The 12,813-nt window shown below is 59.8% G+C and overlaps 7 protein-coding genes and 2 non-coding genes across 9 annotated transcripts; 4 read left to right on the top strand and 5 right to left on the bottom strand.

Moving 5' to 3' along the window:
- Positions 1–209: 209 nt before the first annotated feature.
- Positions 210–914, bottom strand: JDV02_008867 (uncharacterized protein; the record flags this gene model as incomplete). Its single annotated transcript, XM_047990498.1, has 1 exon — positions 210–914. One exon carries the CDS (start codon positions 912–914, stop codon positions 210–212), a length of 705 nt encoding a protein of 234 aa, XP_047846505.1.
- A 1,158-nt stretch (positions 915–2,072) lies between these two features.
- Positions 2,073–2,678, bottom strand: JDV02_008866 (uncharacterized protein; the record flags this gene model as incomplete). Its single annotated transcript, XM_047990497.1, has 3 exons — positions 2,073–2,174; positions 2,341–2,532; positions 2,604–2,678. The coding sequence occupies 3 exons, from the start codon at positions 2,676–2,678 to the stop codon at positions 2,073–2,075; spliced, it is 369 nt and encodes a 122-aa protein (XP_047846504.1).
- Positions 2,679–4,202: 1,524 nt separating this feature from the next.
- On the top strand, positions 4,203–4,697 carry JDV02_008865 (uncharacterized protein; the record flags this gene model as incomplete). The annotated part of the gene is made up of 2 exons (XM_047990496.1): positions 4,203–4,586; positions 4,665–4,697. 2 exons carry the CDS (start codon positions 4,203–4,205, stop codon positions 4,695–4,697), a joined length of 417 nt encoding a protein of 138 aa, XP_047846503.1.
- Positions 4,698–5,330: 633 nt separating this feature from the next.
- Positions 5,331–5,948, top strand: JDV02_008864 (uncharacterized protein). Its single transcript, XM_047990495.1, has one exon. It carries the CDS (start codon positions 5,341–5,343, stop codon positions 5,920–5,922), a length of 582 nt encoding a protein of 193 aa, XP_047846502.1. The 5' UTR covers positions 5,331–5,340; the 3' UTR covers positions 5,923–5,948.
- A 142-nt stretch (positions 5,949–6,090) lies between these two features.
- Positions 6,091–6,176, bottom strand: JDV02_008863. The gene has a single exon. It is a non-coding gene; the product is annotated as a tRNA-Lys (tRNA).
- Positions 6,177–6,436: 260 nt separating this feature from the next.
- JDV02_008862 lies at positions 6,437–6,538 on the bottom strand. The gene has a single exon. It is a non-coding gene; the product is annotated as a tRNA-Lys (tRNA).
- A 913-nt stretch (positions 6,539–7,451) lies between these two features.
- On the bottom strand, positions 7,452–9,526 carry JDV02_008861 (uncharacterized protein). The gene is made up of 4 exons (XM_047990494.1): positions 9,006–9,526; positions 8,869–8,946; positions 7,886–8,802; positions 7,452–7,823 (listed from the first exon to the last, which is right to left on the bottom strand). Exons 1-4 carry the CDS (start codon positions 9,265–9,267, stop codon positions 7,602–7,604), a joined length of 1,479 nt encoding a protein of 492 aa, XP_047846501.1. The 5' UTR covers positions 9,268–9,526; the 3' UTR covers positions 7,452–7,601.
- Positions 9,527–9,774: 248 nt separating this feature from the next.
- NIT3_2 (Omega-amidase) lies at positions 9,775–10,924 on the top strand (the record flags this gene model as incomplete). Its single annotated transcript, XM_047990493.1, has 1 exon — positions 9,775–10,924. The coding sequence occupies exon 1, from the start codon at positions 10,016–10,018 to the stop codon at positions 10,922–10,924; it is 909 nt and encodes a 302-aa protein (XP_047846500.1). The 5' UTR covers positions 9,775–10,015.
- A 1,374-nt stretch (positions 10,925–12,298) lies between these two features.
- On the top strand, positions 12,299–12,754 carry JDV02_008859 (uncharacterized protein; the record flags this gene model as incomplete). Its single annotated transcript, XM_047990492.1, has 1 exon — positions 12,299–12,754. The coding sequence occupies one exon, from the start codon at positions 12,299–12,301 to the stop codon at positions 12,752–12,754; it is 456 nt and encodes a 151-aa protein (XP_047846499.1).
- Between the last annotated feature and the right edge of the window lie 59 nt (positions 12,755–12,813).

Genomic DNA, 12,813 nt, shown 5'->3' with positions numbered 1-12,813 from the left:
CATGCTTCGTTATGTGCGTTCAGTACCCTGCCGTGTCCAGTCCGGCGCAGAGCCCTGTCCCCCATCCGACCCCGTCCCTCCCGTTCGACCCCGCCCTTCCCATCCGACCCGTCCCCCCCGTTCGACCCCGTCCCCCCCGTTCGACCCCGTCCCCCCCGTTCGACCCCGTCCCCCCCGTTCGACCCCGTCCCCCCCGTTCGACCCCGTCCCTACTTCAACTCCCCGCCCTGTACCTCAAAGGCCCGTTGCGCCGACATGGCCGTAGTGTACTCGGCATACCACGCCAAGTGGGTCACAGCCGCCTCGTCTCCGGCGACGGCATACCGTCTCTCGTCCCCGTTGTAGGTCCCGATCTTGGTGCTGTACCTGTACTTGTCCCAGCAGCCGAGGAGCCTACGGTGCAGCTTCGAGCCGCCGCGGCAGACATGGAAGGCAAAGTCGAGGCACCCGTCGGCGATGGAGTCTCGGCTGAGCGCGCGCGCCTTCTTCACGGCCAACTGCACGCGCCGCCGAATGATCATGTCCTCGCGCGCCGCCTCGGCATCGACGACCATTCCGCCCCGTCGCTGAGCGGCCGCGTCCTCGTCCTCGTCCTCGTCCTCGTCTGCGTCCGCAGCAGCGCCCGCACCACCACCGCCTCCCTGGGGCAGCGCGGCGTCGAGCATCTCCGCGTCGACAGCGGCGGCGGCAGTGGCATCGACCATGTCCACGTCGGGAGAGCCGTCGTCCAGCCGCAGGCGGGCGAAGCGCTTGGTGAGCTGCCGCATCGCGGCGTCGAAAGCAGCCTTGTCCTTGGCGCGCTCGGTGAAGAGGGCGCGCGCGTCGGGGCGCATGGAGAGCGGCGCGACGGGCGCGCCTGTCTCGAGACAGACGGCGAGCTCGGGCCCTTTTTTGAAGCAAACGCGGCGACCCATTATGGTTGTGTATGAAAGCCAACAAGTCTTTGTTTTCGTTTTTCAGGGAGGACGATGAGGCTGCTCGGAGCCTAACGTGTCAAACCCAAAAGGCGAGTGTGACGTTGGCGAGTTGATGCCCCTGAGAGTCTGGAGGTTAGTTCGGAGCCGCGGGCGGGAGACATATGGATGGAAAGGATAGCGGGAGAGGGATGTAAGCAAGCAAGCAAGACTTACAGTCAAAGATGGGAGCTGCTTTGTTTGTTGGCACAGAGCCACGGCGCGAGCGAGAGGATGGCACCACGGCACGGGATCGTGTGCGCGCTCGCTTAGTCGCGAGAGTGTGTGTGTGTGTGTTAGAGAGAGCGAGAGGAAGATGGGGAGAGTACGAAGTTGACGTGGCAGTGTGTTGTCGAAGACGAGCAACACCACCCTCGTGTGTATGGATGTGTGTGTATGAGTGTAAGTGCGCGGCAGACGCAGCACTCCGGTCCGTCTTTTATAGCCTCCGCAGACAACCACAATCAGCAGCGGACTGGTCGCGTCGTCGCTGTTGTCGTTGTGCGCGAGCCGCGAATGTTGTTTACCGTCACAGTGGCTAATGCCATGATGCTGTGGCATCGGCGTGGTGAGCTTGCGCCTGGGTAAAGGTAAAAAGGGGCCGGACTGACGACGGCCAGCCATGGCGTATAGAGTTTGTGCCTGCTCGAAAGCGCGAGCGCGGGACGAGTGGCGGCGGTGGCGGGCGGGCGCGTGGGATAAACCTCGTGGTCAACGTCGGGATTATGCCTGCTTTGTGGGATACAAGTTGTGCGTGTGTGGTGCTGAATTTGCCGTGTAAGTGGCGGTCCGGGGTGAGGGTTCGCGGGTGGTTTTGCGGGGGGGAAAGGGGCGTCCTCCATGTCGGATCGCGAGGTGCACTGGATCGTCGCAGACTCCATGTGCGCTCCGCTGCAACAATGCACATGCACCAGCCGTAGCATCGTCTGGCAAGCCGGCCTCATGCTTGGGAGCCTTGTCCTGAGCACTCTGCGAAAGGGGGCACTCCGCGCATGACTCTGCCCATTGTAATCACAGGCGGGAAAAGGGGCGGCCAGGCGAGGTGACCGAAATCGACGGCACCATTTTTGAATATCGACTACTCCTGTCGCCAGGCGGAGACGGCCTATATATATATCCTCAGAGCGCCCTCAGTTGCCGGAGCAGCCGATCGCTGACTTGAGAGCACTTGGCGGTCGGCTGGGCTTCGTACACCAGGCATGGCTCCCCCCTCACTACGCACTATGACACGCACGAAACGTCAGCATGCGAGGTCTGTTTCCGCCTCCTTCGCAAGAGTGAGTCATGTTGATGATGTTGGTCGGGGTATGCGGACGGCAGCACGACTGCAGCCTCGACGGACGGACGGACTCGCAAACATCGCGGCGGGTCGTAGCGAAGCACTCACCGGATAATCGCCGCTGCACGACTTGGATGCCATCTCGGGCTCGTATTGAAGGATTGCTTCTCCGTTGCCCTCTGCGAGCCCGGGACAGGTCGAGTTCTCATATCGGCACGTAGAGACCGCAGCCGGCGCGCTCGGCAACGCGCCACCAGCCGTCGCCGCCGCCGCCGGGTGGTCGTCGGGCGTCATGCAGTACTAGACGTACGCGAGAAATGGCGTCAGTCCGCGGAACTTATCAACTTAGTGGTGGCGCGGGCGTGACTTACACCTATGCGGACATCTTTGTGAGCTAGGCATACGCCGCAAAGCAAGAGCAGGGCGACGGCGCGCATGCCCAACATGACGGAACCGCAGCCGGGCTACTGTAAGCCGCAGGAAGTGTCTTGCATGCCACGGTCGAGCATGAATGGGTGCTGGCTACACGGCAGAGATATACATTTTGGGCAGCGCAGAGGCGCACATCGTCTTACGTACTCGTCGCAAAGGGCATGAAGCAAATGATAACTCGATCGATACGCCCTGTGTCGCAGGGCGATGTCGGCGCCGAACCTTTTCTTACGCGCCTGCCTCATCTCCCCTGCGTGCGTGTGCCTTTGTCTGCCCCGAGCTTGGTCCCTGGGGGCCGTCCACGGCATTCTTTGTGTCCTCGCCCAAGGGAACATGACAGCGCTTTTCCACAGAGCGAGCGATAGCACCACCGAGCTCCAATAACGCACGACACATCAGTCACTCATAACGGTGCTGGCACCAACTCTTTACGATAGACATGTCAAAGAGCGCTGTCATCTACAGCAATCTTTGCTCATTGAGCAGCTAACAGACTGTCTCGTTGTACTAAAAGGGCCGAGGGCCTTGAGCCGCGACCTTGATGTGAGGCAATCATTAGCGCATTGAATGCCCCTTACTTCGCTGCGGCGAGGATGAACACCGATCACGGTCGGGAGCCATCTGACGATGCGACGACGGCGATGACGGGGACGATTGACCAGGTCATTGCCAGCTGGCCGTGCGTACGAGGCGAACAGCCCGGGCCGCTCCACGATAGGCATCTCGGACAGGACACTCGACGGTGACCAATTCAAGTGCTGCGGACCATTATATGAGGCTGGCCGACGGAGGTGATACCCCATCAATGTTTCTGAACGAGGCCCGACCAGAAGCGAATCGCCGAGGGACAGCACCTGCACAACTACGCCATGACAGACAACGACTTGCATGACGCGTTTTCGTTTTTGTTTCTGCAATGACCAATTTCGTGCTGCCGCATCAATGCCCCAAACACGTCGTTGCGTTCTTTTCCCGTTTGGTCGTGCTCGTTTCAGACACACGCCCGCCCGCGAGCCATGGCCACCGTCGGATCGCACAGCAGCCCTGCTTCAAACCAGGGTCTGCGAGAATATATCTCTTGCATCAGCGGCCGTCTTCACGAGCACAGGAGTCTGTGGAGAGGGCGTTTCTGGATTCTGCGTGACGTGGAACTGCTTGTGTCACTGTTCATCGCCTGAGCACGTCTGCTGCGCGTGTGACGACAAGAGGGTGTACAGGTTGAAGCTCAGAGACCCTGAATGGGGTCCTGCACGTGCTTTCCTTCCCCGTTTGTGATATTCCGCGGGAAGCGCTCCGGGATTCGTCATGGTTTGATGATGAGACTGGACTGGGTTGCGCCGCGCCATTAAAGCGCTCCCCGAGCTCCTTTTTTCCGACGACGCCCGTGTTGTCGGACGCGCACAGGAACGTCCGGCCGCGGCGAATTATATAGCATATTATCAAGGCTCGACGCGGGACCGAATGGTCGTTGGGCATCGTACGTTTGTACACAAATCTGCGTTCGGCCCGTCTTTCAATCCCACGCGGCGGCCATCACCATGAACGTTGCGCGTCCCTCGCCCAACGGCCATGGTGGTGCAAAGCAAGTCATGATGTCGCTCCTCCATTTCGCCTTGGGGATCCTCTCCCTCCACGTCCTCGGTCTGGCCGTCGTTGCCTCTCCGACAAAACCACAGCAAGCTGAGCACGACCACGCTCTCGAGGCACGCCGAGTTGAGCCCAGCCCAGCCTACGTCGACCGGGAACGGGAAATTCACACAATCGTCGAATACGAAGTAGGCTGCCCGAAGAACGTGACGGAGCATCCCGCGTACGGCACGATTTGCGAGCAGCAAAGCACGTGCTGCGACAACGGCGTCTTCACGCCCCCTGCTATGCTTGCCCACGATTGCGGTGGCTGTAGGTGTACGGCAAACTACCGCGTGAGTCTCGAGCGCCCTGAGCCCCCATCAGATTCAGGCTGGACGCACAAAAGTACTAACAGCACGTGTTCAAACTAGCACTTTGAATTATGCCCAGAGGTAGAGCTGTGAGGATGGAGGGGTGGGAGGGAACGGCAATGACGGCTTCGTTTGGCATCCGGTGCGCGGGACAGCATGAACAGTGTGAGCCAGTTACTCGAATCTACTCGACCCAACAATCGAATGTATGCATTTTGTGTATATGACGAGACGACTGTGTGACCGGTCGCAGGCCAAGGGAGGGCTGGAGCCGAGCGCCGAGCCGCCGACGCGCGCGCTTCTCGTGACATCATGTGTTGCCCGTCTGCGTGATCGCGAAGAGCGAGGCGCGCCTTGGTCGGCTTGAAAATGCATGGAAAGCGTGCGCCTAGCCTACAACGCAGCAAACGCCACGAATTCAATAGACGACCGCACGGCTAGGCAACTCGAATGACTTTTCGTGATTGGCTGGTGGAGAAGAGTATGATGGCCGCATTGAATGTTCAACTCTCAAGATTCAAGACGAGGCGACGCGCTTTCAAGTTGTCGGGCTAACGATCGCCCGATGGTGCGCCCTTCAACAACATGGCAGAAAATAAATAAATAATGGGCTCGATCGTGAGTCATTGTCAATGCGACCCACGCCGCTGGACTACTCTGTGATCGCTTCCGGTCCTTGTCAACCGCCGCGTCAGGATCGCATTCAGAGAACACAAATCACCACCACGTCCGGCACATGACAATGGTGGTGGCGGCGGCGGCGGCGGCGGGCTTTCGGGCGCTCGCGTGGACAAGGGGCGACTACCGCATCTCGACCGACGCGTCGCTCATCCCCGTCGCAGACGTGCGGCGCTTCTTCGCCTCACCCGACTTCTACTGGGCCGAGCCGCTGCCCGACCACGTCATGCGGGAGACGCTCGACAACTCGCTGTGCTTTGGGCTCCATCGCGACACACAGGAGGGCGGCGGCGAGGGGACATGCGTCGGCATCGCGCGCTGCGTCACCGACTTCACCACGTTCCTGTACCTGACCGACGTATGGGTCGAGCCGGGCTTGCAGGGCCAGGGGCTCGGCGGCTGGCTCGTCGACTGCGTGCAAGAGGTGGTCGAGTCGATGCCGCACCTGCGGAGGAGCATGCTCTTGACGAGCAACTGGGAAAAGTCGGTGCCGTTTTACAGGCGGCGGATGGGCATGGAGGTGATGGAGTGCCGCGAGGGGAGGGGGGCCGCCGTCATGGTCCGCGACGGGCGTGGCCACCCGAGCAACCTGGCAGAGGCAGGGAAGCGTCTGGTGCCTGGCAGCAAGACGATAGACTAGACGAGGGCAGACACTGTAGAGCGCTGTATTGAATTAGACTGGTTTCCCCATCATGATCATCTCACAGTCGGACCTTATATCAGTCTCTGTTCACTCTCGAAGCAAAAAAGCATAACCGCACAAGGCAAAAAGAAACCAGTCACTTCAATCATGCTTGATTATAGGAAAAGCCCGATGCGGGGGTCGAACCCGCAACCTTGAGATTACCGTGTACTCGTAAGAGTCTCACGCTCTACCGATTGAGCTAACCGGGCCGCGGAGCCGGTCCGAAGATCGGCTGCGGTTGTCACGTGCTGGATGGCTCTGTTATTGCTCTTTATGTAGCCCTCTGCTCAGCCTGGCCCAAAAAAAGTAAAGTTCAAGCCCAGTGAGAGAGACTTTGCACACACTCACTCGCACATCCCCAAAACACACGCACACACACACAGGCCAAAGAAAAAAAAAAGAACCGGCCTCTGCGGACAGTCACCCGCAAAGCATGCTCAAATCGTCATCGGATCTGATGTATAGGAATAGCCCGATGCGGGGGTCGAACCCGCAACCTTGAGATTTGAAAATCTTCGAGACGCAACTCTGAGATAAGAGTCTCACGCTCTACCGATTGAGCTAACCGGGCCCGAGGGACGGACGCCAACCAACCCAGGGGAGGGAGGGAAGGCGGCCGCGCCCTGCGGGTGTGCCCCGAGTGCCGGTGGGTTGGGAGACGAGGGAGCGATATTTTGCTTAAGAAGGTTCCGTCCATCGCCCCTGGGTCCCGAGCGAGAAAATTTTCCTTGCTCTGCCCGTTGTGCTCGACTGACGGGCGTCGCGAGGCAGCATGGCTGCTGAGATTTGACGCCCAGTGGGCGGTGGGTTGGTGGGCGAGGTTCGCGGCGGCGCTAGGCAGGGTTTGACAGTACTAAGCTGGCGGGGCTGCTGCGGGACGGATGCAGGGTCCTGCAGGCGGCTCTTCGTAGCTGTTTTTCCCTCTGCCACAGCAGGTGGCTTACCCTACGCCTTGAGTCGTCGCGTCCGACTTCAATGTTGCAACGCTGCGTGCCCGGATGCAGAGAGTGAGCCCGGTTGGATGTCGTCAGTGCACGGTGATGTGTGTGCATGCGTTTCTACATCGTGGTCATGCTGTTTTGGTGGTGGCATCCCCGACCTGATGGACGGAGGGTTGTGAATCGTGTCATGCGAGATGCGTCTAGTGTATCCAGGGGTCACTTGCAGCATACTTGGCGCGAGGACAAGGGACGAAACGTGTCGACATAGATTCCCTCAGACAAACCTACTCACCCTCCCTGGACCAATGAGTCTTACTTTGCACGTTGTAGTCCCTGCATACTCCTTTGCAACCCTGAGCGTGCAGCGCGCGTAACATACCGCAGTTGCGACGTTGGCATGCCCGGCTCCATCGTTCAACTCCGCGGCCGGCGAGTGAGCCGTTCGCCCGTCCAAACGTGAGTCCGGGGTGCGTTACCGTCATCGGCTGTATGCATTCACGGATGAGTGGCCGTGGCCCGTCATGTTGGCCCGCGCATTGACCGGCAACCCTGCAGCATCCCGGTGACGAAGTGGGGCCGGCGCGGCGGCGTCGGGTGACGGCTCCGGCTCCCGTCAAAGTCAAGATATGAAAGTGACACAACTACCACGTCCACGACAAAATTGCTTCGTAGGACCTCTGGCGAGTCTCTAGTTTACAGTGTATACCGATAGTCCGGGTGGAGGTCACCCGTCTTCCCGTTCGAGATTTCCCTCTGGCGCTCCTCCTCCGTCATCTGGTCCCTGAGCCTGTTCTGTCGGCGGAGGTAAAGGTACAGCGACAGGTGGCCCAGCATGGCCAAGAGCACCGCGGCCAGCGACGCGCTCAGGCCCATGAGGTACTTTCCGTTTACCTTTGTCTTGAAGATCTGGCCGACCTGCGTTTTTCGTGTTAGTGGATTGGCTGTAGTGAATTGTGAGGATCAGGCAGGCTACTCACCACGATCCCAGAGCTGTTGCCAATGGACTGATTCATGCCAATGGCCATGGCGCGCTTGTAGTACGGGGCATGGCTGTTGAGCAGCCACGCGCAGTTGAGGCCGACGATGACGTAGATGCCCGGGCCGATGAGAAACGTCGAAAAGTACAGCGCGCCCCTTGAGCTCACGGGGAGGCCAATGTTGATGGCGTACCCGACGGCGGTGACCACGCATACCGGCATCATGAAGAAGGCACGCCGCATCCAGCGGTCCGACAGCCAGGACACGGCGATGTAGGCGAGCGACGCCCAGAAGAAGACCGGGATGGTCAGCAGCTGCGTGGTCACCGTGTCGAAGCCGAAAGACTTGATGATGAGCGGGAGAAAGGTCGACATGCCAAAGGAGCACGTGTCGGCCATGAACTGGCTCCAGCAGCTGATGTAGAGCTTCGGGTCCGTCGCCGCGCTCCGCACGTCCTTCCAGTCGAACTCTGGCCGCCCGTTGTACCGCGCGCTCCGCTCCGCGCGCAGTCGCATGAGGACCCGGTCCTCCTCGTTGAGGAACCTGGCCGTCTCGAAGCTGTCGGGGAGGCAGAAGAAGACGAGGATGGCAATCAGGATGCTGACGCAGCCCTCGACGATGAAGAGCCACCGCCAGCCCGCCATGCCGGCGACGCCGTCCATCTTGAGCAGGGCGTACGCGAAGAGCCCGCCAAAGGAGCCGGACAGGGCCGCCGAGACGAACAGGTACGACACCCGCAGAGCCTGCTCGTGGGGCTGGTAGAAGGTGCTGAGGTAGAGCGCGAGGCAGGGGAACATGCCCGACTCGAACGAGCCGAGGAGCAGGCGGCTGGCGTAGAGATGTCCCGCGGTGTGGATGAAGCCGGTTCCGATAATGACAATCGACCAGCAGAAGATGAGGACCGGAATCATGCGGCCTGTGGACGAGGTTAGCTTCGCCCGCTTCCAGTGTTTAGCAGGCGCGGACCCGTCCCCTGACGCACCTGGGCGGAACTTTTTCAGCACGAGCGAGCAGGGCACCTCGAATGCGAGGTACGTGACGTAGAAGAGGGTGACGGCGTCTTGATCCGGTAGTCAGCATGCGAACGCACAAACAGCTCTGGGTCGTGATCTGGCATACTCCCCAGCTCGTCACCCGACATGTTCAAATCGGCAATCATCCCGGCGGAGGCGGCGTTGCCAATGTTTGACCGGTCGAGGTACGCAGTCAGGAAGATGATGGTCATGATGGGGCTGATCCACAGGTCGAGCTTGCGGAGCAGCTTCTTCTCCTTGTCCGCATCGATGGACACATGGCCGAGCGAGTCGATGTGCTGTGTTTCATCCTTGAAGGCGTCCATGTCCTTGACGTCCATGTCCGTCTTGCGAGCCGACGAGTCCATGTTGCGAAGAAATGTTGGGTATGCCAACGGTCAAACGCCCAAACGCAGATGCGTACGGCCATGGGGGAGCATCGCCAAGTTTTATGCTCCTTTGCCCCCAGTGTCAGATATCGGACACAAATCACCACCACATGCCGGGGATGACTGGAGCCTGGGACCCCGTGGGGTTTGGTTCGGAGCTGTGGGGTTGGTTTGACACCTGCAAGCACCGCGTGGCTGTATGCCCGGATCGGCAACTTTGTTGGGTTGGGCGGCAGGGTGCATTGATGGACTAACTCCCGATGTCTTGTGCGGAGGACCCCCGGTCAAGCTAGCTGCGCCATGTTGGGCGCAGCATCGGCGGCGTCGGCGGGGAACATCGGCGGCAACATCGGCGGCAGCATCGGCGGCAGCATCGGCGGCAGCATCGGCGGCAGCATCGGCGGCAACAACAGCACAAGGCATCAAACGCCGCTTCGGAAAAGCATGTCCGAACGAACACCAACCACTTTGCCCAAGTTGGCGGCAGGGCGACAACATCTCCACGACCGTTTCTGTTGTGTGATTTGATTCCGGAGCTGATGCTCATGTGTGAGGCTGGCCAACAGGCCATGCGATGCTCAAATAGCAGGGCACCTACTCAAACCATCGAGTAGGCCTTCTGTCGCTTCGTGTTGTCCTCGCATCCGTTTCCATTGCTTAGATTCAACCATCCCGCCTTCAAATCTTGCGCGCCGCCGTCGCCCGCGAAAGAAACAGCAAAGGAAAAATGTCCTCCGTGCTCAAGCAATCCGTCAAGCTCGCCTGCGTGCAACTCACCCCCGGCGCCGACAAGACGGCCAACCTCAGCAACGCGGCCGCACGCGTCGCCGACGCCGCCCGCTCCGGCTCCCGCATCGTCGTTCTCCCCGAGTGCTTCAACTCCCCGATCGGCTCCAAGTACTTTGCGCAGTATGCCGAGACCTTGAGGCCCTTCCCGCCGAGCCGCGAGCAGTCGCCTTCATTCCATGCCCTGTCCGCCATGGCCGCCGACAACAAGGTCTACCTCGTCGGTGGCTCCATCCCCGAGGCCGACGCCGACACGGGCAAGTACTTCAACACGAGCCTCATCTTCGGCCCGGACGGGACGCTGCTCGATAGCTTTCGCAAGATACACCTCTTCGACGTCGATATTCCCGGCAAGGTGACCTTTCGCGAGTCCGAGGTCTTGAGCGCCGGGAATAGGATCGCCCTCGTGTCGCTTCCCGAGTATGGCACCATCGCCGTTGCTATTTGCTATGACATACGCTTCCCGGAGCTCGCAATCATCGCCGCCCGCAAGGGTGCGTTTGCTCTCATCTATCCCAGCGCCTTTACCCTGGCTACGGGCGCGATTCACTGGCAGCTCCTGGCCCGAGCCCGCGCCATCGATAACCAGATATACGTGGCCATGTGCAGCCCCGCGCGCGATCTATCTGGGCCGTACCACGCCTGGGGCCATAGCATGATTGTCGACCCCATGGCCAAGGTGCTCGTTGAAGCCGACGAGAAGGAAAGCATCATCGAGACGGAGCTTCACGACCAGTGCATCGTGGAGGCGCGACGCAACATACCGCTGAATGCGCAGAGGCGGTTTGACGTGTACCCGGACGTGAGCCAGGGCAAAATACAGTTTGACGAGCCGTGCCCGCAGGCTTGAATGTGTAAATTTGAACATGAGATGCAATGCCACAAGGCAGGATCACGTGCGCAATACGCTTCATACAGTCCGTATCATGTATACAGTGGCGCTTGCCAGTGCTGTCGGTGTGTTTGTGTGTAAGTGTGCTGTTGAGCCACGAGTCGGCTCCGGCTAGGGACTCTACCCGTGTGAGCGCCATGACATGTGCCCATCCGGGACGCATTCGACACAAGCAGGATCACTCTCAAGATTGACATAGCCCTAAGGCAGACGGTGGAGGTCCTTGAGAGAAACGCCGAGCATCACCACGTTCTGCCGGCGACTTGGCAGTCAGCGACTCATGGTCGTGGATCCCATCAGCGGCGTCGTCTCGCAGACCGTTGGATGGACCGCTAGCGAAAGTCCGGGGACCAACAGCAGAACCCCACACTGACCAGTGCCAACGTCAGACGACGCTACGGCGGCGCTACGGCGGCGCGTTCGGCCATCGGCGGGTCGGCCAAACGCCCGCGCAGTTCTCCCCGTCGGGTTTGGAGACGCCGATGTTCTGTAAGTCGGGACAGTTGCCGATGGTCATCCCCCAATGGGTAGTTTTCGGAGAGATCATAAAAAAAACAATGAAACGCAAAGTAAAGAAACGATAAAATAGCTGATACCAAGCCGCATTCGTCTCGTAATCATATCCGTTCTAGGCCACAGGTTTCGAGGCAGCTACTTAAACGCACGGCGCCCTCGCGTCTCCAGCCGGAACTGCCCTGTCCGGAGAGGGTGTATTGCTCAACGTGCGCAATACACCAATTGAACGACTGCTGCCATGTTACAGCCTCCAGTGAGATTTTCTTCCTCAGCAGCTACTGCCCCGGGAAAAAAGCCGGGACTGGTGGGCTGGGGCTGACTGTCTGGATAGGTTTGGAAACGCTTCGTGCGGTTCGTTTCTGAAGACGGCCGGGAGCTGGGAGGCGAGCCCGCTGATCCCGACATTGACGGTTTGCATTTTGACACTTCCACTCACCGCTGCGAGCACGACGACTCTGACCCGTGTACGTAGTTGGTCTGTCGTTGGCCGCGGGCAAGTCCGTTTCGGTCAGGGTCCTTGATTCGCGTTGTGCGCTTGGGCCCAGCCGGTTCACGGGGGAGGTCACCACCATCAAAAAGGTATTGTGCAGCTGTCACTCACAGTGGCCAGCCAGTTTTGATGTTGACTCGTGTGATGCCTGGCAGTTGCTCTCTCCAGTCTCCGCGTCGGAGGCTGGCACGATTCGGTGCATAGGACTGAATTTCAAGGACCATGCGGTAAGCGGCCTCTTTACCGGGCGGCTCATGCAGGACGGCAAGTAACCATCCGTCTAGGCCGAGCTCAACATCCCGATACCCAAGGTCCCAGAAGTATTCATGAAGCCCGCGGGGTGCCTCAACAACCCCCTCGACCCCATACAGCTTCCGACGTCTGCCCCCGGAGCCATCGACGCTGAAGTGGAACTCGCCGTCGTCATCGGGCGAGACTGCAAGAATGTCGACGCAACCTCGGCTCTGCAGTACGTACTTGGTTACACGATAGCCAACGACCTTACGGCGCGCGACACGCAGTCGCACACGTCGCAGTGGGGGTACTGCAAAGGCTACGATGGGTTCTGTCCCCTTGGGCCCGTCTTGGTATTGGTAGATGCGGTGCCGGATCCCTCGGCGTTGTCAATGACGATGACACTCGATGGCGAGGTCCTTCAAGATGGCAACACGTCGGAGATGATATTCTCTGTGGCCGAGATTGTATCCCACTTGTCTCAAGTACGACTCGCGAGACCTGCCATGCCGCAGGGGCGATCCATGCAACTCACGGGCCGACGCTGACAGATGAGCAGGACACCACGCTCCCCAAGGGCACCGTGATCCTTACAGGGACGCCATCT

The sequence above is a fragment of the Purpureocillium takamizusanense genome, chromosome 9, assembly GCF_022605165.1.
Source record: "Purpureocillium takamizusanense chromosome 9, complete sequence".
NCBI lineage: Eukaryota > Fungi > Ascomycota > Sordariomycetes > Hypocreales > Ophiocordycipitaceae > Purpureocillium > Purpureocillium takamizusanense.
Note: the sequence above shows the minus strand (reverse complement) of the source record. Positions and strands in the feature narration are given on the sequence as shown.

Coding starts and splice junctions, on each gene's coding strand:
- JDV02_008864 (XM_047990495.1), top strand. CDS start 5,341: ATGACAATGGTGGTGGCGGCGGCGGCGGCGGCGGGCTTTCGGGCGCTC.
- JDV02_008861 (XM_047990494.1), bottom strand. CDS start 9,267: ATGGACTCGTCGGCTCGCAAGACGGACATGGACGTCAAGGACATGGAC. Junction 8,947..9,005: donor GTCGGGTGACGAGCTGGGGA/GTATGCCAGATC, acceptor TACCGGATCAAG/ACGCCGTCACCCTCTTCTAC. Junction 7,824..7,885: donor GCAACAGCTCTGGGATCGTG/GTGAGTAGCCTG, acceptor CGAAAAACGCAG/GTCGGCCAGATCTTCAAGAC.